Source organism: Orycteropus afer, unplaced genomic scaffold, assembly GCF_000298275.1.
Source record: "Orycteropus afer afer isolate SDZICR_OR568_19922 unplaced genomic scaffold, OryAfe1.0 scaffold00293, whole genome shotgun sequence".
NCBI lineage: Eukaryota > Metazoa > Chordata > Mammalia > Tubulidentata > Orycteropodidae > Orycteropus > Orycteropus afer.
In genome coordinates, this window is record NW_006921880.1 from 1,268,287 (window position 1) to 1,293,106 (window position 24,820).

The following is a 24,820-nucleotide window of genomic DNA, read 5'->3' on the forward strand; positions in this document are numbered from 1 at the left end:
CTCCGTAAATCTTCACCTAAATCAAAATAAAATTAAAAAAAAAAAGTTACCCAGTGACCTGTTTTTATCCATTTAAAGTAGCCCTTTCCTGTCCCTCAAACAGTATGTTCTTCTTAGCTAGTGCCAAATTAACAAACCAGTTAGTATATTGTACAGACTTCCACAAGGACCCACAATTAAGCCAGTACAGAGAAATACATGATAGCTAGCAGAACTACCACTCAGAAGTACACACTTTACTCAAGGTGCTGGGAATCATCAGAGCACAGGGCCTAGTTATCTTTGCATAAAGCTGCATGCATTTTTTGTTGTTGTTGTTGTTGTTCCCATTCACCTGTACATGTGGACTCTGCTCCTGGATAGCTAGATGACATTGGCTGCCCCAGCGGGCTGCTGATGACAGCCCCTCCATACCACTGCCAGTATCCAAACTTGTGAATATGGTTTCAGATCCACATGGCCAGTCTCTTGTCCAACAACTGTAGCTGGCTGCTGTCCTTGCCTTTGCCCCAGAAATCTCTGCTAACAGTGGCAGTGCAGCCATGCTCATTACTAAAGAGATGCCAGCTCCTCATCCTGGCCCCAACTCCACATCCTCTGCTCTACCAAGAAAGGTGAGACTACTGACAATATCGGGAGACAGATGCTTAGTGCAGGACCAGGGGCAGAAGACTCAGGATATGCATACATTTTTTTCTTGAAATATAATTTATGTACAGTGAATACACAAAACTAAAGTGATATGGCTCAATGCATTTTTTTTTTTTGTTGTTGTTGTTGTTGCAGTGTCCCTCCCCTCCCCTCCCACCCCTGGTAACCAACAAAGAAAGTTTCCCTCCATATATAAACCTTTCCTTGGCACTCCACAACAATGGACTAATACTCTATTTGTCCTTCTGTGAATGACTTATTTCACTCAGCATAATGTTCTCCAAGTTCATCCATATTATGTGGTGTTTTGCAGACTCTACATTATTCTTTAATGCTGCATAGCATTTCATTATGTGTGTAGACCATAGTTTGGTCATCCATTCTTCTGCTGATGGGCACATGGGTTGTTTCCATCTTTTTGCTATTGTGAACAGTGCTGCAATGAATATGAGTGTACATACATCTCTTCCTGTCCTGGCTCTCACCTCTCTAGGATATATACCTAATAATGGGATTGCTGGGTCAAATGGTGTCTCCAATTCCAGCTTCCTAAGGAATCACCATACTGCTTTCCACAGTGGTTGTATCACTTCACAGACCCACCAGCAGTGTATGAGAGTCCCAATCTCTCCTCATCCCCGCCAGCATTTGTTATTTTCTGTCTTGCTGAAGGATGTGCATACATTTAAAAAAAAAATTTTGGTAGCTTCCATGATAGGCAAGTTTGGATATGGGCTATTCTCCTGCGAGGCAATGAGAGGGGTTATGGCAAACATATATATCATCACAAAAGCTTGTCATGCCCAACTTATCTTCTAAGCTGCTATATTCACAGCCCCATGCTAAAGGAACCAATCTGTTCTTTTCTTAAGAAGTCAAGGATTCTATGGCTACTATCTTTAGAATTACCTATGTCACAAATAGGTATCAAAAGATGAATTGGCCCAATTTGATTCCCTCTCTCTGCAATTCAACTACAAATATAAAAACAAATACGAAACACAAATAGAGAGGAGTAAACGTGCAGAGAAGAAATGAGTCATGATAATGGCGGTACAGTACAGTGGGATTCATCAGATTCCATGGTTCAAGTCCCTGTAGCTAGGGCAGTTTCCATGACATGTGGCTCTAACACAGCTCCTGTTCTTGGGCTTCCCTTATCATTGCTAACCACACCCCACATTTGAGCCAGCACAAGAGAACCTCTGATTCTTGCAGTCAAATAACTCAACTAGTCTACTCATATCCAGATATAGTATGGCATCACCCCAAAAAGCAGAATGCCATGGTTAAAACTATGGCTTAGAGGCCAGCTCAGCCCTATTGCCCCAGGCTAATAACCAGCTCTTTTGGAAATAACCCTAGCTACATCAATCAAATAGATGTATTGAGGAAAAAGCCAAGGGCCACTTTTCAAATAGCTGTGAATATGTACCATGGCTCATATAGCTTAATGCTTATCTTTAAATAAAATACAGGCTTGAAATAAAATATAATTTATCAGATTGATTATATATCTTAAATGTCTTCATTTCCCACAAATGATATATACCAGCAAAACAAAAACAACTTCTTCCATTATTCACCAGGTAAAATAGTATAAACTATTGGTGTGCTGGGTTCAAGTCTATCTAATAAAAGCTGCAGGCTCTAAGATAAAAAGATAGGACCTCTTTGAGTTTCAGTTTAAAATGAGGGATGGATTAGAATTAGATGATCTTTAAGGCATTTTTCAGCTCTAAAATCTGATGGCCTCTACTCTGAATAAGTAATAAACTCACATTGCAAAGTTAAAATTCACTCATTTAATATCCCAGGGCCAGCCACTGTGCCAGACATTCAAGGTACTGAGTATAGAACAATGAACAAAACATAAACAACATCCTGCTTACATGAAACTTACATTTCAGTCTAGAAAACAGACATAAAAATACACATAATTCTTCAGACTATAGTAAGCACTTTGAAGAAAAATAAAATGATGGGGAAAAAAAGAAATAAAAGAGGATAAGAGGGATAGAAAGCAAGTGGGTAAAGGGGCTTGTATCTTAGATAAAGAGGTCAGGGAAGTTCACTCTGTTAACAAGTGATATGTGAGCAGAGATCTGCTGTGAGAGAAAGATCCACTCAGAAATCTGGTGGAAGAGGGTTTCAGACAAAAGGAAGCCCCTGGGGCAGAGAAGTATTGACCCTCTCAAGGAACAGGAAAGATGTCGGTGTGACCAGAGTGGCTGAGAGAATGACAAGAGATGATGTCAGAGAACACTGAAATTCAACAGAGGAGACCTGAGGGGAAAAGATTCAAAACGGCCCAAGTACAAGAGTCATTCCAATGTGGTCTCTAACTCTGCAGGAGTTCATTATATGCCAGCCACAGAAGCAAAAAAGTAGGTTCAAAATTGCAACGTACCATTTATCTGACTTGGAACTAAGCAAAAAATTTGCTGCAGATGTCCAAATTAGCATAAACTTCATAAAGAGAACTGCTTTGAGAAGCCATGTGATATTAAATCCATAGTCATTAAGGTTTTCATTTTTTAACCCTGGTTAAACTTCTGCAAATTTAACCTAAAAAAAATACAGTAATCTGAAAGAAAAAGCTGTATACAAGGATATACTAACAGAAGCATTATTTATAACAGCCTAAATGATGAACAAGTAAATTGTAGTACAACAATAGCTTAGGCAGCCTCTCTAAAAATATGAAAATTATGCAGAAACGTGGGGATTAAGGGGGGAAGGAGAATATAAAATTGTATCTTTGCTATTATTACAACTCTATACAAAAAAAGGATACAGATGAATCAAGACAGGTAGGAAACAGAAACTATCTCAGTTGTGTTCTGGTTCCCTAGTGCCTCTCTGACAAGAATATACCACAAATGGAATGGTCTTAACAAACAGGAGCTTATTCTCTTATAGTTTGGAGGCTTTAAGTCCAAGTTCAAAGTGCCAGGCTCTAGGGGCTGGTGAAAGCCCCTTGACCTCGGGCTTCAGCTCTGCCTCTTGCTCCCGATCCACTGAAGCTAGAGGCATCTCATCACTCAGGCAGCTAGTTGCTGCTAAGGCTAACAAGCCCAAGGTCGACAAATAAAATGGCACAGTCCTGATGTTACCAAACCACACAGCAGGCCATTAATTCAAGTCCATTGTAAGTCCCAAGGTTGGCAGAGCATGGCAGGCCACTGAACAACAACACGGCCAAGCATGCCATAAGTTAGAGACTATTCCCAAAGCTGCTTCTTATATACAGGAAGCAGACCACATACCCAAAGGCAGCTACTCGGCTGCTCCCAGTAGAATCCACCATGGAGTTGATTACCAGTCTCATCATGGGGAATACCCCATCCAGCTGCCCAGCCACTCAACCAGGCCTAGCCAAGTTGACACACAAACATAACCACCACAGTTGGTGTCTTAGTTCTCTAGTGCTACTGTAACAGAAATACTGTAACAGAAATACCACAAGTGGATGGCTTTAACAAACAGAAATTTCTTCTCTTACACTTCAGGAGGCTAGAAGTCTGAATTCAGAGCGCTGGTCCTAGAAGAAACCTTTCTCTCTCTCTTAGTTCTGGACGAAGGTCCTTGTGTCTTCTGAGCATCTGCTCCTGGGCAATCTTCATGTGGCTTGGCATCTCTCTTCCCTCATCTCTGCCTTCCTAGCTTCCTTGCATTTAATCTTTTTTGTATCTCAAAAGATACTGATTCAAAATACATCGAACACTAACCTGTCTCATTAACATAAAAAAGACAACACATTCCCAAATGGAATTATAACCACAGGTATAGAGGTTAAGCATTTACAGGTCATATATTTGGGGGATACAATCCAATCCATAACAGTTGGTTTTGTTGAAGAAGCAATATTTTCCTTACTACTTACAAAATAACATTGTTAATGCTTTGTCCTGGTTTTCTACATTATTATATTATTAAGGCCCAGAATTAAGATAACAATAGAAATTACTGAAATCAGGTATTTGAAAAAATGAGCACATTGATTCTTTGATGATTCCCTATTCCATGAGGGTCTTTTCAATAACTCTACAATATCTGATGACTATTCTTTCTTGAATCTTTTTTCCTTACTTTTCCATAACCAGAAACACACCTTGTTTTTCACTCACACACATCTCCACTGTAACACCTTCTTCCTCCGGATTCCTAACAAAATTTACCCTTGTGTTTCATCTTCTCCTTTCTCTCTGTAAAGATGACTCTCTAGATCTAGAACCCACTAGCTGCTCCACGGAAGAAAGATGAAACAGTTTGCTTCCATAAAGATCTACAGCTTCGGAAACCCAATGGGGATCGCTGTAAGTTGGAAACAACTCGATGGCAGTGAGTTTGGTTTTGGTATATGAATCTATGACACCATCACTAAGAACTACTGATGCCTTTTTTGCCTCCACTCTAGTAATATATCACTGCTAATGTCCTAGGTCTTCTTGATCCTTATTACTTCTTATGAGCTTGATTATAAAAATCTCCTAGGTGATTTTTCTGACAATGGCTAAAACCAAAATCAAAAAAAAAAAAAACCCAGCCTCTCCTTTGCTGCTTAAGAGAGAGAGAGAAAAAAAAAAAAGAAAAGAAAAAGCTTGCAATGACATCTAGGCACTATGCTAAGTATTATGCATGTGTATTTCCTCATTTAATCCTCATAACAAACCAGAAGTGCACATTTTAGAGATAAGAAAATAGAGATTCAGGAGTATTAATAACTAGCTAAAAGAGACACAGAGATGCAAGTAGGACTCCACCCTAAGTCGCATTCTCAGGAGTTTATATTCTTGATTACTGGTTGTTGTTGTTGTTATTTGCCATCGAGTTGGCCCCGACTCATAGCGACCCCTCCTTGGGTTTCCCAGGCAGTATCACTACGGAAGTAGGATTGCCCAACCTTCCTTCCGAGGAGTGGCTGGTGGATTTGAACCACCAGCCTTCTGGTTAGCAGTCAAGTGCCTTAGGCACTATGCTACCAGAGCTCCTTGATTACTGGTTACTCAGCTCAAGTCCTAGGCCTAGCAGTCAGTCTCCTTATCTCTTGTTTTTTCCCCTTTTTCATTGTGATTTGGGTGAAAGTTTAGAGCAAATTTGTTTTCCATTCAACAGTTCATACACATTTTGCTTCATGACATTGACTTCAATCCCCATAACGTAACAGATCTCTTCCCACTTTCTCCCTGCAGTTACCTTTTCCCTGTGTCCTTTCCTGTGTGTTACTGTCCTCTGAGATATCTCCCTGTGCAAATGCTGCCCTTCTGACCTCCCACGGTTGACTGTTTTACGGACCGTACCTACCTGGTGTAACTGTTCACCTTGTAGGCCTGTCTGTTGTTTAGCTAGAAACCACAGGAGTGAGTCCAAATCTAGGCCCCAATGGTGAGTAGGGGCCATAGTCTCGGGGGTTTCACCAGTCTCTATCAGACCAATAAGGCTGGCCTTTTTTTTTTTTATGATTTTGAGTTTTGTTCCATAGTTTTCTCCTACTCTATTCAAGATCTCCTACTCTGATCCCTTTCCAAATGGTTGACAGTGACAGCCAGGCATCATCTAGTTCTGGTTTCAGGGTCACACAGGCTGAGGTTCACATGCTCCAGTAATCCCTTAGACTAACTTTCCATGCATCTTCGATTTTCTTCATTCTCTTTTGCTCTGCATGAGAAGAGATCAATTGTTGCATCTTAGATGGCCACTTGTAGGCTTTTAAGACTTCAGTCACTACTCACCAAAGTAGGATGTAGAACAATGTTCTTGTGTAATATATTATGTCATGACTTTGAGGTCCCTCATGACCATGGTCTTGAGCCTGAGGGCTCAATGACTCACTCCCTCAAGGTGTTTAGTTGTGGCCAGAAGTTATCACAACTTTATCCCTATTAGCTCTATTATATATACGGACATTCTTACAGCATATACAAATACGTATCTAGAAATATCATCTGCCAAACTTATCCCTTTTGCCTAGCCATACCTGATCATTTAGCTTGTCTGCCTATGTATCTACCTGTACTTGTTTGTTATATAATTTCTCTGTAATTAAAGCTGGCCTTGAACATTTCGTTTTTGCGCTATCCTTCTTCCTGAATGAAAATTTACTGCTACTGTCAGCCACAATGGAATCCATTTCAATGCGTGGTGACCACACGCAGGCAGAGTGGAACTGCTCCACAGGGTTTTCAAGGCTGTAACCTTTCAGAAGCACATCTCCAGGCCTGTCTTCTGAGGGATAACTGCGTGGGTTTGAACTGCCAATGTTCCAGCCAATAGTCAAGCATTTAGCCACTTGTCCCACCCAGGGACTCCCGAATAATAGTCTAGTATAATATTTAAGATCCTTAAGCTGTAGGGTCAGTCTGTTCAGGCTCCAATCCCAGTCTTACCCCATAATATATGATGTCAGACAAATTATTGTCTCCTACATCTGTTTCTTCCTTTGTAAAATGGAAAGAATTATAGTGCCTACCTTGTGGAGTTGGGAAGATTAAATGAAATTAAGCATGGAAAATATTAACCCATTGCCTAGACTACAGCAAGCCCCCAGTAAACATTAAACATTCTAATAATTATAACTCCATCCTGGAATTTCTGCCAATTCTTTTCCTACCTAGCTATTTAAGACCAAGGTTTTGCACAGGCCATAGTACTCTGTTCCTTTTCTGGATGCCTGGAATACTTTTTACTTACTTGTCATTGACTATAAGTTGACCAGCATTATAAGAAAAATAACATGATTCATAATCATTGTTTTGAGGATACTTAATATGTACAGTGACTATTTTAAGCACTCCACATGGATTTACTCATTTTAATCCTCATCATAACCTTATGAAATAGGTACTATTATTATCTCTCTTTTGCAAGTAATAAATCTAGGCATGGAAAGGTTAAACAACTTGCCTAAGGTTATAAATGAATAAGTGGGGGAGTCCAGCAAATCTAGCTCCAGCATCCAAGCTCTTTACCTTTAATGCTTCCCATCTGTATCTTCTTGTCTCCTCGGGGAAACTGCAGCCTTCTCAAAACCAAAAGTGGTTTCTTCTCTAGATTGCCCACAGGCCAAATACAGAACCTTTCAGAGGCTGATGCACAATAAACATTTGATGGGTTGATATTCTCAGTGTTGTATAATCATTTGCACCATCTTTTTTCAATAACTAAATTCAAACTACCCATACCTAAGCTATTATAAATATGATGACATTGATTAGCATTACAAATCACAATAGAATATGGGATTTGGTTCATGCCCTAACATATGGACGAACCTCTCCTTCCAGGACTCATAATTTCAATTCCACTATTCTAGAACTAAAAAGGCTATGAACGCAATCTCAGGAAATTTCTCACTGCTCTGATTGAGTCGGATTTTTTATCATCAAGAACTAAACATTTCGGACATGTTATCAGGAGGGACCAGTCCCAGGAGAAGGACATCACGCTTGGTAAAGTAGAGCATCAGCAAAAACAGAGTATGATCCTTAATGAGATGGAATGACACAGTGGCTACAGCAATAGACTCCAACATGGCAACAGTTATGAAGATGGTGCAGAACTGGCAGCATTTTGTCTTGTTGCACCATGAGCTGGAACCTACTCTATGGTACCTGACAACACACTTTCCTAGCACCTGACAACACACTTTCCTAGAGAAGGGCCAAAGGATTTGAGAGTAGATGGCTCATGCCTTCCTCCCTACTTACCAGAAACCTAAAACACACAGCAGACTAACTGAACCAAATGGCCTAAGTAACTTAAAAGTATAATCAGTGAGAGGAAGTCTTATCAAAATGGCAAAGATCTGAATTAAAACCTAAGGAATTTAACAACAACAATAACAACAACAAAATACAAACTGCATGATGGGGCATTACCAAGAAGGCACAAACAGTCTGAGGTGAACTACTTAAGTGTTCCCAACATTCAAAGCAATGGGCATAGATTTTCAAAGTTACTTCAATCTTAGAATAATATCAAATTTCTTTGGGTTCCACCAAAACAGGTCAACCTTTAGATTTTAGCTGAGAACAAAACACAATAGGAACCAGAAGCATAATTATTATTTTACTTCCCTGAGCCCAACTGGGAGCCTGGTGGCACAGTAGTTAAGCACCTGACTGCTAACTGAAAGGTTGGCGGTTTGACTCCACCACCCACTCCAGGGCAAAACGATGCAGCAGTCTGCTTCCATAAAGATTTATAGCCCTGAAAACCCTATGGGCCAATTCTACTCTGTCCTTTATGGTCACTATGAATCAGAACTGACTCAATAGCAGTGGGTTTGGTTTTTTGCATTTGAACTCAATCACCAGAAAGGCAATCTCTGAGGATGTAAGCCTAAGGACTAGAATCAGGAGATCCAGATTAGCCTCCTTACCTAAATCTCACTGATCCGTCCCAATGCTTAATCTCAACTATAAAACAAGAGTACCAGCTCTGATGCTCTGTAATTCTATATTATCACACTATTATACAGAAGTGGTACCAAAGTCCACAGAGGTCTTAGAGCTGTTAAATTCTGTCCTGCTCAGACTGATCCTAATGTTCTCTCGCCAATTTAGCAACAAACTACAGTAGGACGTTGTAAATGTGACACATATACAGAGAACGCAGACAAGAACAGTGATCCAGAAACCATTAGATATAAGGAATAACTGAAAGAAGTAGAAAAATTTAGTTTGGGAATTAGGGAGAAACTGATATTGATGGATATTATATTGATGTAATTTTGTTTGACATTATAAGACACAACTGACCAACAGGTAAAAATTACAGGGAAGGACTTGACTCAACGGAAAAAAAAAAAAAATTAGTTAGGTCTGAAAATATATAGACTTCCTCTGAAACTGCCTCCTTAGTTACTGGATGTCTCAGAGCCTAAATGAACATTTCTGAAGGGTATTATAAAGAAGGGGTCAACAAACATTTTCTGTAATGGCCTTTGTGGGCCACATATAATCTCTGTCACATGTCCTTCTTTATACGTGTGTTTTTAACAACTCTTAAAAATGTGAAAATCATTGTTAGCTCACAGGACATACAAAAAACAGGTTGTTTACTGATGCCTCAGAAACCCAAGGAGGGGTCGCTATGAGTCAGGGCTTACTCAACAGCACATAACAACAACAACAACAACAATTCTAGAGAAATGCTGTAAACAGAAATATAATGTGAGTCACAGATGTAATTTAAAATTTTAAAGTATCCACATTAAAAAAAGTAAAAACAGATGACATTAATTTTAATAGATTTTCTTTAATCTGACATAGTCAAAAATTATTTCAACATGTAATGAACAAAAATAAAATTACTGAGATTTAAAAAAAAATTAACTATGTCTTTGAAATCCAGTGCATATTTTATACTTACAGCATATTTTAATTCAAACTAGACATGTTTCAAGTGCTCAACAGCCATATGTGACTAATGACTGTCGTACTGGACAGTGCAGTTCCAGGGAAACTTGTACATTTCATAGAGAAACAGAAGAGATGACCTTCCAACCAATGTTTATTAATTCAAATCAATGGGGAAGAAGTGGACTAGTTAATAAATACTTTGGGGAAAACTGGTAAGTTACCTGGAAAAAATAAAGTTGGATCCTTTTCTTGTGCCTTATTCCAACATAAATTCCAGATAGAAACAAGATTTCAATGTAAAAAACAAAATAATGAAAGCATTAGGAAAAAAACAAGAGTAATGTTTTCTTAAGGAGTCCCTTGGTGGTTCAAAATGGTTAAGCACTCGACAACTAGCCAAAAGGTTAGTGGTTTAAAGATCTGCTTTTGAAGGGTTATAGCCCTGAAAACCCCATGGAACAATTTACTCTACACATATGAGGTTGCCATGAATTGGAATTGACTTAAAGGCAACTGATAACAACAACAAACAACAATATTTTCTTACTGTCTTGCAGCAGGGAAAACCTTGTAAGCACATCACAAAAAATCAGAAACCGTAATGAAAAAGATTGGTAAATTTAATTATGTGAAAACTTATATACACACCTTGAACACAATATACTCAGTGAAATAAGTCAGACACAAAAGGACAAATATCCCATTTATAGAAAATACCCAGAATAGGCAAATGCATAGAGACTGAAGGTTATTAGTGACTTTCAGGGCAAGCCAGAGAGGGAGATGCAGAGGTACTGCTTAAGGGGAACTGAATAGCTACAAACCTCCCCCCACAAAAAAACCAAACCACTGCCATCGAGTCTATTCTGACTCACAGCCCCCAAGTGAGTTTCCAAGGCTATAAATCTTTATGGAAGCAGACTGCCTCATCTTTCTTCCAGGGAGTGGCTAGTGGGTTCAAACCACCAATCTTTTGGTTAGCAGCTAAATGCCTTAAACACCACTAGAGTGCATGAATAACTACAAAGGGTGATGAGCAAAATTGGAAGTGGACAGTGATGATGGTGGCATAACATGGGGAATGTAAATCATGTCAGTGAATTGCACATGTAAAAGAATGGTTGAAATAACAAAATAGCAAATGCTTTTGTATACATACACACACACACACACACACACACACACATATGGATATGGGGGAGCTCTGGTGGCATAGTGCCTAAGGCATTTGACTGCTAACCAGAAGGCTGGCAGTTCATACCCACTAGCTACTCCTCGGAAGGAAGACTGGGCAATCTACTGTAGTAATACCGCCTTGAAAACCCAAGGAGGGATTGCTACGAGTTGAAGCAACTCCATGGCAGTAAATTATACATGTATACACAATGCCACTTTTTAAAAAGGAGTTAAAAAAATTAATATTGGCACCATAAAAAACACTATACAGGATTGAAAAGTAAATGGCAAATAGGGGTAAATATTATAAACATGGATCAAAGTGCTTTATAAAATCCTTAATACAAAAAGACAAATACCCAAAATAAAAACAGACAAAGGATATAAAGTTGACAAGATAAGAAATTCAAATGGCCAGTAAAAAGAAAGGAAAAAGATGCAAAACAAAGTTTGTTTTATATCATAAAATTGGTAATGGAATGAGGTAAGAATTTATTTTCCCAGGCTCTCAACAACAAAATTGAGTTTTATAAACCAGACATAAATGTTACTACTTTTTCTTAAGAATAGCTTAACAATATGCATAAACATATCATTTCACTTCTAGAAATTCACCCTATGAAGTGAGCACAAGAAATGAAAACACCAGGATATTCACAGAAATATGATTTATGAGAGAAAACAACTGGATGCAACTTGAATGTACTTTAATAGGATTGAATAAATAAATTAAAGTGATTAAGAATAACGTAGGTTTGTTACAGAAAGATGTTGATATTGTTGGGAGGGAAAAGAAAATGCAGGTTATTGAACAGCATGTATAGCATAATCTGACTTATATAAAATTTCATATGAATGTCTATATTCATAAAAAATATCAGAAAGTTATTTAATAAAATTCATATCATGATTATCTCTAGGAGAAGTAGATTTGAGACAATATGTACTTTTTTTTTGGGACATGAGTTCAAAAAATATGATTTCATCTTTATCTTTATTTTTCACAGTGATCATCTGATATATTTAATCCCAGAATCATTTATTCTAATCATGTCAGCATTATGATTTTTATCTTTTCTAATTAATAAACTTGTTTTTTTAACTTAAAAAATTCTTGGAGAGAATTAACAGAAGAATGTTAAAAGCAAACAAACAGCCCTCCGGTTACTTACTTTCATGGGTTTTAAAGAGGGTATACCAAAGAAGTAATTAATGACAAAGAAACCTAATAATGCGACATAGAATAAAATGACTCTCCTTTCCCAGGTTAAACTATAATTAGATTCCTGAACAAGGTACAGAAAGGACAACCATTATGACTCCACCTTCTTGATGTGAGTAATGTTACCCAATAAAACATAAAAAACAACTCTGTAGAAATGAAAGCCCCACTTGAAATACAATTACAGCACAAAACACAAGAAGAAAACTTTCCCTTTAACCCAAAACACTTGGACATAAATCTAGGGAACACAGAGTCAATCTCACCTAGAAAGTTCCCTAGATTCAGCAAAACTGACAGTATCTTTTCATGCCCTCATAAACTATCAAAATAGCCTTTAAAAATAAGGCAGACAAGGTCATTTGAAGAGTCTTGCTAATTTGCTCTCCACCCTCAATAGGGTAAGTAGTTTAAGACACACAAGTGGTTAAAGATAATTTCACAGAATGCCATTCTTCAGTCATTAGGTTGTCCAAGTATGGGATTAATAAAATCTATGAAAACACAGGGCTAAACCGAAAAATAAATAAATAAATAAATGGAATTTGACCCTAAACAATCTTTTCCTTTCCCATAGCTGACATTCCTCAAATCCTTCATCTCTTCTCTCAACAAATGCAAGCCTCCTCCACAAAAGATGCACAGGACCTCACTGTGAATAACATAAATGCCGTGAAACCACCAGTGTGCTCCTGGGAGACTAGTCTCCAAGGATGAAACAGTAATATACAAAATGATGATCAATGTGAAAATGTTTCTTAATTGGGGGGAAAAAAATCAACAGCTTTTTCAAGAGTTAAAAGGCTGCCTTTTATTGAACTGTCACGCTAGCTCTGCAAGAGGCAGGTAGTGGAGACATTTCAAGCACATTACCTTTAGGAGGAAAATAGGACTTGCTTTCAGCTTTGTGAGGCCAGTCTACCACGAGAGGTCCAAACCTGCGAAAACTGGCAGTGATCTCATCTACAAAACAAAGAAAGAATCTCAGCAAAAGAGAAGAAATATTGCAAATGAGAAGCATCAAGTATTTTTATTTAAAAAAAAAAAAACGTTAAGAGCTATTTTCTAAGCATTTTTACAGTCAAATCTACTAAGTAAAATACCATTGCTTGGCATATATTTGGTTATTCACTACCATGCAAAGTGTATTTCTAACTATAATTCATTTCCCTTCACTACCAATAAGTTGACATACAGACTTTGGAAGAAAAAAAAGATATTAGCTAAGGTGACTTCTATGTCAAGTGAAAAAAAGATTCTAAAAATAGGGATGTTCTCTGTTTTGAGAAAAAAGGCAAAGGGACACAAAATATTTCATTTTTAAAATAGGCTTCCACTTATGTAAAATCTCTAAGGTTATTTTAGAAATAGATATGATTCTTTTGTTAAGGTGTACGAGGAAATAAGATAATTCTATTTGTTGATAAGAATATTTTTAAGTCTTTTTCTCTCATATATATACATCCTACACAACTTTTTTTTTTTTTAATTATAGCTCAACCTTCTGACTTCTGACTCAAAGCAAGAAGGTATAACTTAAATCTGGTTCTACTTAGGTTTAAGTTATCACTCTCTCAGTCATGATAAAAAAATATGTCTTAAAAAAATCCAATTGACAGATGAAATTAACACTAATACAAGAACAATTTGAAGGAAAATAAGTCTCTAGTTATGTACAACTTTAATGGAATAAGTCTAAATAATAACTGCTTTTAGATACTATTCTCCTCTTATTAAAAAAAAAAAAAGATAAAATAGGGAAATGTGACAGCTAGAATAATGTTGGTAAAACAAGTCAGACTTGATAATAGTTTTTGGACCATATCCAGTCTGCTGGAACTAGCATTGCTATTTTTTCTCTTAAGTTAACTTGTTCACAATTTTCTCTCATTGTCCATTCAACAAATATTTATTGGCAACCTACTACGTGCTGACATGAATACTTCCATTGCCTTTAGTCATAGGTGAAAACTCATCTTTGCATTGGTTGTAGCTCAAAAATAGTTCTATTATGAAAAATTCTAACTAGTCTTCATCATTTTAAAGGCAAAATCAACCCACTGCTGTCAAGTCAATTCTGACTCATAGTGACCCTACAGGACAGAGTAGAACTGCCCCCACAGGATTTCATAGGCTGTAAATTTTTACAGAAGCAAACTGCTTAATCTTTCTCCAGAAGAGTAGCAAGTCGGTTCAAACTTTCAACCTCAGCGACCAGCTTAGTACTTTAACCACTGTGCCACCAGAGCTCTTTTTTAAAAGCAAGAAGAGATTATTCTTTTCGTTAATAGCTATTTATATTAAAATGTGAGATGGTATGGTGTGATGGGAACTCTGGTGGTGTAGTGCTTAAGGCATTTGACTGCTAAGCAGAAGGCTGGTGGTTCAAACCCACCACCCACTTCTCAGAAGAAGATTGGGCAATCAATTTACTTCTGTAGAGATACCACCTCGGAAACCCAAGGAGGGGTTGCTATGAGTTGAATCGATTCAATGGCAGTGACATAACATGGTGTGATGAAAATGAGCAAAAGCTCTAGAGTCAGACTGATTTTGAGTTCCAACTTTACCATTAGCTACCCTGGATAAATTCTCTCTCTGATCCCCAGTTTCCTCATCTCTATAAAAAAAGAAATGTTAGGATATGCCTTATAGGATACCAACAACAAAATGCAATGCACTGCCGTGGAGTCAGGACCCGACTCATAGTGACCCCTCCTTGGTCCTTGGGTTTCTGAAGCAGTATCACTATGGAAGTAGATTGCCCAACCTTCCTTCCAAGAATTGGCTGGTGGGTTTGAACTGCCAGGCTTCTGGTTAGCAGTCAAATGCCTTAGGCATTAGATGATGTTGTTGTTGTTGTTTGCCGTCGAGTCGCCCCCCCCCCCCCCCCCCCCCCCCCGCCGACTCATAGCGACCCCTCCTTGGGTTTCCGAGGCAGTATCACTACGGAAGTAGGATTGCCCAACCTTCCTTCCAAGGAGTGCTCCTAGGCATTAGACAGTGGGGATTAAATGAGATAATGTAACTGTAACGTGAAGTGCTTAGCACAAAAGCAGGTTTACAATGTGAGTCTTTTAAATATTAGTTCTCATGATTATTTTAAAATGTACCCCAAATTAGTAACTAGGAAACATGAAGCTGTTGGGTGACTGCTTTGTTGCCATATATAAACAACAGCCCTGAAATGTACAATCTATTATTTCCTTGGCTATTAAATATTCTCACCTCCTATACACTAAGAAATAAATGTCCTAAAGCTGCTTTGAATAGGAGAGGCATGGTCAGATCACACAGAGCATAAACCTGACCTTTATAAAATTATTAATGCATGCATAGTACCTTCATCAATATCAGGAGGAAGGCCTCCAACAAACACCTTTCTAGAGTAGCGTTCCACCCGTTCCCCATTTTGACAGCGAGTGGGAGAACTTAAACCAGATGGTAAGGACTGATCGCCATGGCTGTCATCCAGGAAGGCATCTTCAAAGGGAAAGAGAGAAGACCGACCTGAAACAAATGTGGGAGTTTCTACAGTTAAAATGATTTTCCTGGACAACAAATGCTTTATCAGGAGCCCAAAGTTCAGGATGAAGTATACAAAAAAAAAAAAATATATGCCCTGAACTGTGACTGCAGCTGCAGATTTCCAGATCTAGAAAGGTTTTTTTTTTTAAAATAACTACTGCTACCAAGTGATTCCAACTCATAGTGATCCCCATAGGGTTTCTAAGGCTATAAATCTTTCCAGAAGCAGACTGCCTCATCTTTCTCCCACAGAGTGGCTAGTGAATTTGAACTGCCCACCTTTTGGTTAGGAGCTCTGGTAGTATAGTGCCTAAGGCACTTGACTGCTAACCAGAAGGCTGGCGGTTCAAACCCACCAGCCACTCCTCGGAAGGAAGGTTGGGCAATCCTACTTCTGTAGTGATACCGCCTCGGAAACCCAAGGAGGGGTTGCTATGAGTCGGGGCCGACTCGACGGCATATAACAACAACCACCTTTTGGTTAGCAGCCCAATGCTTTAACCACCATACCACCAAAGCACCTTAGAAAAGTTTATACCAGGGTTTTTGTGTAAAGGTATGTACAACACAGAGATGACTGGCTTGATATCAAAGGAATTAGCATCGAAATACTGCAGCTGTTTTCCTCGCTAAAAGATTACCACCTTTTATTCTCACAGTCCCTATCACTGCTGCTAAGAGTATTCAGCAATTATTTTTCCTTTCCCTAGTAGTTTCTGAAAATAAATGTAAAAATCATCTCTATTCACAGATAACAATCAGCTCTTTATAGTGACATCAGAGGTTCACTTGTAAAGATTGGCCCTGGTAGCCAAGGAAATTGTAAACTGATGACAGGGGCTGATGAAACCCTTCTGATAGCAGGACTAAAGATGATTCACGTTTTCCCTGCCACCCAAAGCCACTCCAATTTAGAAACAAACATCTGCAATAAGAAAAGGTGGGAGAGTAAATGAAAACATAAATTCAGATGTGGAAGTAGAGATATAAATGTGGTTATGACATCTTTATCCTAATAATCCTGGCTGTGTAGGCAGTCCCTGGGTTATTATGTCCCACTTGAACATCTGACCTACTTATGGACAGCTTCTCCTTGCCTTTTAATGTTATATAAATTTGTCCTCACTTTGAAACTACTGAACCAATCCCTATGTGCAACAAATTCTTCATCACAATCACCCTCACTTCCTGCACGTGCAGCTTTTAAATCGTTGAAAAGGCTTGCAGCTTCAAGCCTTTTCTTGCACTAAGAATCACATGCACCTGTTCCTACCACCTACAAATTCCACATAAAGACATTTAGGAACAGATCTCGTTTGTAACACGGGGCTTGTCTGTATTTTACATCAGTCAAGTGGAAAACAAGTTAGAAAAAGATTACAGAAGTATTTTCATTATTACTTCTACAGAGCAAAGGCTTCTACTCATTCCAACATGACAATTAAGAAAGTTACCAGTAGTTAGAGCTTGTTAATGAATAGAACACAAAATAATGACATCTGGTATTACAAAATACAATCTAAATTTAAAAACAAATATTTATTTCCTGTTTGAGTCCATAGTTCCTAGCAAAACCTTCTATTAAGTAACACTCTAAAAATGAACTACCTTGAATACTCTAACTTTTGAAAAAAATTAAAAGTCCCCTCTAAGATAAATTCATATACTCTTTAAAAAAAGAGCAACAGCGTTTTCCCCGTTTAGTCTATCCTGTCAATATTTCCCTGAACTCTAGGTTCTGTATCACAGCAGCCAACTCTCTAAAACAAACTATAAATAGCCTTAGAAGAATACCGAGCATTTATTTCTTTAACCAAAAAAAAAACAAAAAGTTACTAATATAACTGTTTATTTTACGAACAACCCAGGTGGTATAAGAAAGGCACCGTTTTGATGTTGGAAGTTAATAAATAAAAGGACCAAAGAATTTTTTGTTCAGCTCTTCTATCTTAGCTACAAAGAATCAGAAGAAAATTTGTCACCTCATGCCACCTATCTTTTTTAGCTTGGCAGGAACAAACAACTGATAGCAAATTCTCATCTTTTGATGTCTGTTTTGATCACTGATAGTAAAAGAAAGAGAATTGCAGCAACTAAAGGCAAAATGAGCTTTCTAAATGCATCCAGAGGCATTCAACCATAGACATCAACAGGCTTGCTTTTCATGTGATCCACACTCAGTACCTTATGTGCCTACTCTGTGTCAGGCAAGGAGCTCTGGTGGTGCAGTGGCTAAGGCATTCATTTGCTAACCACAAGGTCAGCAGTTTGAATCCACCAGCCACCTGCAGAAGAAAGATGAACAGTCTGCTTTACAGCCTTGGAAACCCTATGGACCAGTTCTGCTCTGTCCTATGGGGTCGCTATGAGTCAGAATCAACTCAATGACAGTGTTTCTTTGCTTTATTTTTTTCCCTCTGAATATGTGTCAGGCACATGCCCAAATCAGCGTTTCCCACAAAACGTCCCTTTTTCCATCTCTTACCCTCAACACGAATAATGAGAGATGCTCAGAAAACAAAATCCCAAAGATTTACGATCCACTTTAGAATATAAAAGGTTCTGAAAAATCCTATAGTAAAGAAATGTTAACATAACACAGCATTATCCAGATTTAAAATAAAAGAACCCTTTAACATACATAATTCAGTGAAAAACATTTTAGGAAATATTTCTCCAGATTCAAGGAACACCAAACAAACAAGTCATTTCCCTGCCAAAGAAATCATAGTTTGGTAGGAGAGACAGCCAAGTACACAAACAATTATAAAATAGAGAGATAAACAGTAAGAGAAGACTTTACCAAACGACACAAAAGCACATTTTACTGCCCTCCTGGAGATGGGGGAAAATAAAGACCATGAGAGTAACTTCACAAAAGGGTAATTTAGAGCAAAATCTAAGGGTGGGAATTTCTGAGTTAAGGAACAAAAATCCACAGAAAAAGTACTTTCACAACAACTCCTGATCTTTCCCTGCAAACTTGCTTCTCCTCTAGCATTCCCTGTAATCTCAGTAAAAAATGACTTTTCAGTCTTCTACCTTGCCCCCCTGTACTACAATGCTTTCTACACAAAGCAGCCGAAATTATTTTTAAACATGAATCTGATCATGCAACCACACCCCTCACTGCCATCCTTAAAACTGCTCAATGACTTTCCATTGCTTTTTAAAATAAAGTACAAAAACATCACTGTGAGCTGTAAGGCCTCTCTGCCTACCTCTCCCACTTCATAATGGCGACCTCTCCCTCTTGCTCACTAACCTCCAATCACAGAGACCTCTGTTGTGTTTCCTGATCATTTTCCTTTAACTCAGGCCCTAAGGACAAGGTGTTTCCTCTTCCTGAAACATATATCACCTTCCCAAGTCGCTGATTTCCTAATTAACCCTGTTAATTCTTCAGGTCTCAGCTGAAAAATCATTTTCTCTGATGTTACTTTCCTAACCTTTTAGATTAGGTTACAGCCCCTCTTCTGTCCACACACAGCACTCTGAACTCCACCTTTCTAACACTTTTCCACATTACCATTATACCATTTATGTGAGGTATTACTTAATATCTCTTCCCCTAACCCCATTAAATTATAAGCTCCATTAGGACAGGGACCAATTTAATCTTGTTCATCACTGCATCTTCCTGCCCTAATCTCAAAAAACCAAACTCACTGCCATTTAGTCGGATCTGACTGATAGCTACCCCTCCTTGGGTTTCTGAGGCATTGTCACTATGGAAGTAGATTGCCCAACCTTCCGAGGAGTGGCTAGTGGGTTTGAACCACCAGCTAGCTGGTTAGCAGTCAAATGCCTTAGGCACCACACCACCAGAGATCCCTCCTACCCAAATAAGGGCACAAAATAAACTCACTACCATTGAGTCAATTCCAACTCATAAGATCCCCATTGGGTTTCTAAGGCTGTAAATCTTTATGGAAGCAGACTGCCTCATTTTTCTTTCGTGGAATGGCTAGTAAATTCAAACCACTGACCTTTTGGTTAGCAGCCAAATGCCTTAACCACTACACACCACCAGAGCTCCAACAGTATATAATAGGCCCTCAATAAATGTTCAATGTGAGGCAGTATTCACAGAAGGACAATAGTAAGTACAAAGACATGTTGCTATAATGCATTACACAGGTGTGAGAATGGCAAGAGATTGTGTCCTAGAAAATTTAGACCTTTTCTATTGTTTTTATTTGTTGAAGCATTATTTTCTATGACATAATACAAAGACAATAGGAAATTTTTCCAGTTTCTAATTTAGTATTTCATTTGAATACTGAATATGTTTTCTGGTATCATATTCATTACATGAAGACTGATTCCCACCTAATCCATCTTCTATCCTGTCAGAGTTAGTTCTCCAAAATATTTGTGACCATATTATTCCTTTACCCCAAATCCTACAATAGCTTTTATCACCTACACGTGTGGTGCAATAAATTACTTAATGTGGGCTTTCTGGCCATAGTCTTTGTATCTATCACCAAATGACTAGGTAAGCCTATGCAAATGAGGTGCTTGGGATGGTGAATGGGGATTAGATAGCTTGCTAATAATAAGTAAATAAAGTGCATGATACCTTTGGTGGGGTGCAAATAAAGTATATGGAACCCTAACAAGGGGCTTGGTCATTTTTTCTACCCAAGTTGGCTTAAAATGAGCCATTCTAGAGATGGGAAGGGGAGACTTCACAACTACCGAGAGAGAAGAACCAGGAGTGCAGCGTGTCCTTGGACCCAGGACCCCTGGCCTGAGAATCTACTAGACCAAGGAGACAGAGAGAGAGCTGTAACACTGGAGATGGCAAGAAGCAGTGGCAAAGAAACAGTGGCTATTCAGAGTGCTAAAGAAGAGTCCTCATATTATTAATCCATAAGAAAAGTTGGTCACTCAACCAGAGTAATTGGTTGTAGGACTTTTATAGTTTATTATTAAAAAGCTATAGTTTCATGAAACTGAGAGCACCTAGTAGGAAAGGACGATTTTGTGATATAAAATATTAAATTCAGGGGGCAGGAAACAGAGTGGAAATCTTTCTGGCAGCAAATGCTGATCAATATCCATACTCTGTGCAGAATCACTTGATTTGGTCAGCATTTTGATTATGTAGATTCCATTTTAAATATTGGGGATGCCATACTTCGTGGTAAAATGAACACTTTGTGTGCTTGCTAGTCAGTAGTGTGTGTGTATACACGATATATATATATATATATATATATATATATATATATATATATACATACTATATATATATTCTCCCTTCTAAAAAAAAAAGGAAAAAAGAAACAGTGGCAAAGGAAGCAAAAGAATCAGGAGACCAGCACTAGACAGCGCAGTGGGCTTCTTCGTAGGCCATGGAGTGAGAAAGCTGAGCGCCTTTGGGCAGGAGGCTTGCTGGTGGAGTGGGGTACCTCCAGGTACTAACTGGTGGAGCTAGAGACTTGTCAGAGCCGGGCAGTGGCCCAGGACCAGGAGGCCAAGGGCCAGAGAAAGGTATGCCTGCGACACTGCTAAGAAGAAGCTGTCGTGACCAAAAAACTATATCCTGAATTGTAACTTATTACTTTCCTAATAAACCCTATAATTATTGGGTTTTGTCCCTTGAGTTCTGTGTGGCCACTGCAGGGAATTAGCAAACCCATCACAGAATGGTAGCATAATGCCTAAGGCACTTGACTGCTAACCAAAAGGCTGGTGGTTCAAATCCACCAGCCACTCCTTGGAAGGAAGGTTGGGCAATCCTACTTCCGTAGTGATACTGCCTCGGAAACCCAAGGAGGGGTCGCTATGAGTCGGGGCCGACTCGACGGCAAATAACAACAACAACATCAGAGAAGTAGAGAGTGCGGTGGGAGGGATATTGTTGTTGTTGTTGTGTGCCCTCGAGTTGAACCAGACTCATAGCAACCCCTCCTTGGATTTCCGAGGCAGTATCACTATGGAAGTAGATTGCGCCATCTTCCTTCCGAGGAGTGGCTGGTGGGTTTGAAGCACCAGACTTCTGGTTAGCAGTCAAGTGCCTTAGATGCACAGCTCCCAGAGCTCCCAGATGGGAGGGAGAGTTGGTGTCAAAACTGGTAAAAAGGTTGGAAGGTAGAAGCATTTCTGATCTCCGCCTCATGGGAATCAGCCTTGAGCTGTTGATTTTGATTCTCTTCCCCCACCCTTGTTAAGTTAGAAGTCAGACACCCCACCATGTCTCTGAAAAAAAAAAAAAAAACACCTCACTGCCATTGAGCCAGTCCAGACTCACAGTGACCCCTCCTTGAGTTTCCAAGGCTAGGTGGTATCTCTACAGAAGTAGATTGCCCAATCTTCCTTCTGAGGAGTGGCTGGCAGGTTTGAACCTCCAGCCTTCTAGTTAGCAGTCAAATGCCTTAGGCATTATGCCACCAGAGCCATGCCACTAGCTACTAGCAATTTGCATCCAGGGAGAAAAGAAATGGAGTGAGAGTGTGAGAAAATCTGTGCCGTCCAGATGACAGATGAAGAAATCTTGAACCAGAGCAATGAAGGAGAAGCAACAGATGCTTAAGACTTTCTAAAACAAAAAGAACTTCCTTTCTGGCCAACATAACCAAAGCATCACCAGATTATTTTGGCAAAGAAACTTAAAGCAAGAGTTGTAAAAATTTGGACAGTTTTATGACTTCATTATGGGTAGTTAAGAAATTTCCCAAGGTTTTTAAACAAAACTTCTGTCTTATTATTAGTATTCAGAGTACTATAGACCTTAGCATTAAAATTGCCCTTGGAAATGAAACTGCTAAACATTAACACATAAATGATGTCTCTCCAACTGTGGGTAAGAACCAAGAATCCAGGTCTCAAGGCCTAATCCCCAGATCTTAATTCAAATGAGGAGGTCAGGCTTAAAAAATCTACATTTTTAAACAAATTTCCCCAGCGATTCCAATGCTCCAGTTTAAGAACCCTGAAATGGAGGTATCTGTCCCCAGTAAGCAGCCACTGAACCAGTCTGTCCCACAGAAAAATAATATACAGAGAAAGAGATATTGTGTAAAGTGTATAGAGCCTTGGGAAACACTGAAATTCAATCACATTAAGTAAAGTATATCCTTAGGACTCTAATCTAAAATCTATAATCCAACCAACCATACTGTAACACGACTGCCTAATGTACTGATAGAACAAAAAGTTCGTCTGAAAGAAGCATTTAAAAGAGCAGCAGAGTAAGAACTTGGGAGTGTTTACCTAGCACAGACCCAAAGGAAGTAGGAGTGCTTTCTCATTACTGGGTAGGATTACTCTCTACATCATCAGATGTTTCCACACCCTGAAGACCGACCATCTATCTATTTCCCTTTGCTCTAATTATAAACTGAATTATGTTAACTAATTAAATGAAGGAATATGCTGATAGCAGGGAGCTCTGGTGGCGTAGTGCCTAAGGCATTTGACTGCTAACCAGAAGGCTGGTGGTTCAAGCCCACCAGCACTCCTTGGAAGGAAGACTGGGCAGTCTACTTCCTTAGAGATACTGCCTTGGAAACCGAAGAAGGAGTCACTGTGACTTGGAACTGACTCCACAACTATGAGTTCAGTTTGGATTTTTGGTATGCTGATAACAAATTTAGCACCTTGCTATTGTGAAGGAGCGACTCTGAACCAGGAGACAAATAATCAGCTATTGAAATTTAATTTCTCTATATATCCAGCTCTGTAAGTTAAAAACCTTGTATTCTGATTTGTCAAGTGGTCCCTCACATATATATTTATTTGGTCAGCATAGATCCATCCCCAAGATAAATCATCTCTGAAAAAACTGGTAAATTTTTAGTTCCTGGACATGTGACACTAGCAATTGAAAATTTTTAAGAGGCTATATTCAAAATGTGCTCCTTAAAAGGCCCTGCTGCTTCAGTAACTAGCATCTCTTTGACTTTTCTTTTTTATTTAATGGAAATCTTCTCCAAGACCAAAATGTATTAAGCAGCCACATTACTTACCAAAACTTATATTCTTCCATGCATAGCATATGAATCTGCTTTAGAACCTCCTGATACTTCCACATATTCAGTATTTCAAGAGAAGTAGTAAAATGCTTCTCAACAGCCTGCAATTTAGCCATTTAACTTTCTCTTCCACCAATAATGGTACGGTTCCTGATATTTATTTTCAATGAACCAGGATGTAGTTATTCTGTGTAGAAATTGGACAAATAATCTCTGAATGCAGAGATAACTTAAAGCTAAACAAAAGTGCCAACTAGGAGACCTGCAAAGTAAACAAGGGAAAGGTGTCCAAGATACTCCTCCCCACAAAACTCCCTTTCCTGCAATGTTTGATGGAAACACAAAAGTCTGCTGGCCATGCTGGGCTGTCAAAGCTGCTCAGCCTCACTTCTGAGCTCTCCCAAAAGCCGCGGACATTATTCCAGTCCTGCACAATCATGTGTAGCCCAGTACTTCCATTCCAGGGATCCCTAGGTGGTTCAAAGTTAAGTGCTCGACAACTAGCCAGAAGGTTGGTGATCCTAGTTCACCCAGAGGTGCCTCGGAAGACAGGCCTATTGATTCGCTTCCCAAAAGTCACAGCCTTGAAAACCCTATGGAACAAACAACTCCCACTGCAAACTTGACCTTTTTTATGATGTTATTGTTGTTTGCCATTAAGTCAATTCTGACTCACGGCAACCCCATGAAAGTCAGAGTAGAAATACACTTCATAAGGTTTTCAATAGCTGATATTTTAGAAGTGGATTGCCAGGCCTTTCTTCCATGCATCTCTGGGTGGACCAGAACCACCAACATTTTGGTTTGCAGCTGAGGGTTGCACCACCTACAGGCTCCCTTCTAACCTTAGTTTTGCAAACAGCTCAGAAACTAGTCACTCTGGGGTTTAATAA

At 38.9% G+C, this 24,820-nt stretch overlaps 1 protein-coding gene across 1 annotated transcript in view; it reads right to left on the bottom strand.

Moving 5' to 3' along the window:
- CPEB3 (cytoplasmic polyadenylation element binding protein 3) overlaps nucleotides 1–24,820 on the bottom strand; it is a 223,698-nt gene that overhangs the window by 84,401 nt on the left and 114,477 nt on the right. The window contains exons 4-5 of the mRNA XM_007951261.2: nucleotides 15,757–15,924; nucleotides 13,288–13,377 (exon numbers count right to left, since the gene is read on the bottom strand). Coding sequence (XP_007949452.1) covers nucleotides 13,288–13,377; nucleotides 15,757–15,924 — 258 coding nt within the window. The remainder of the gene's footprint in view (nucleotides 1–13,287; nucleotides 13,378–15,756; nucleotides 15,925–24,820) is intronic.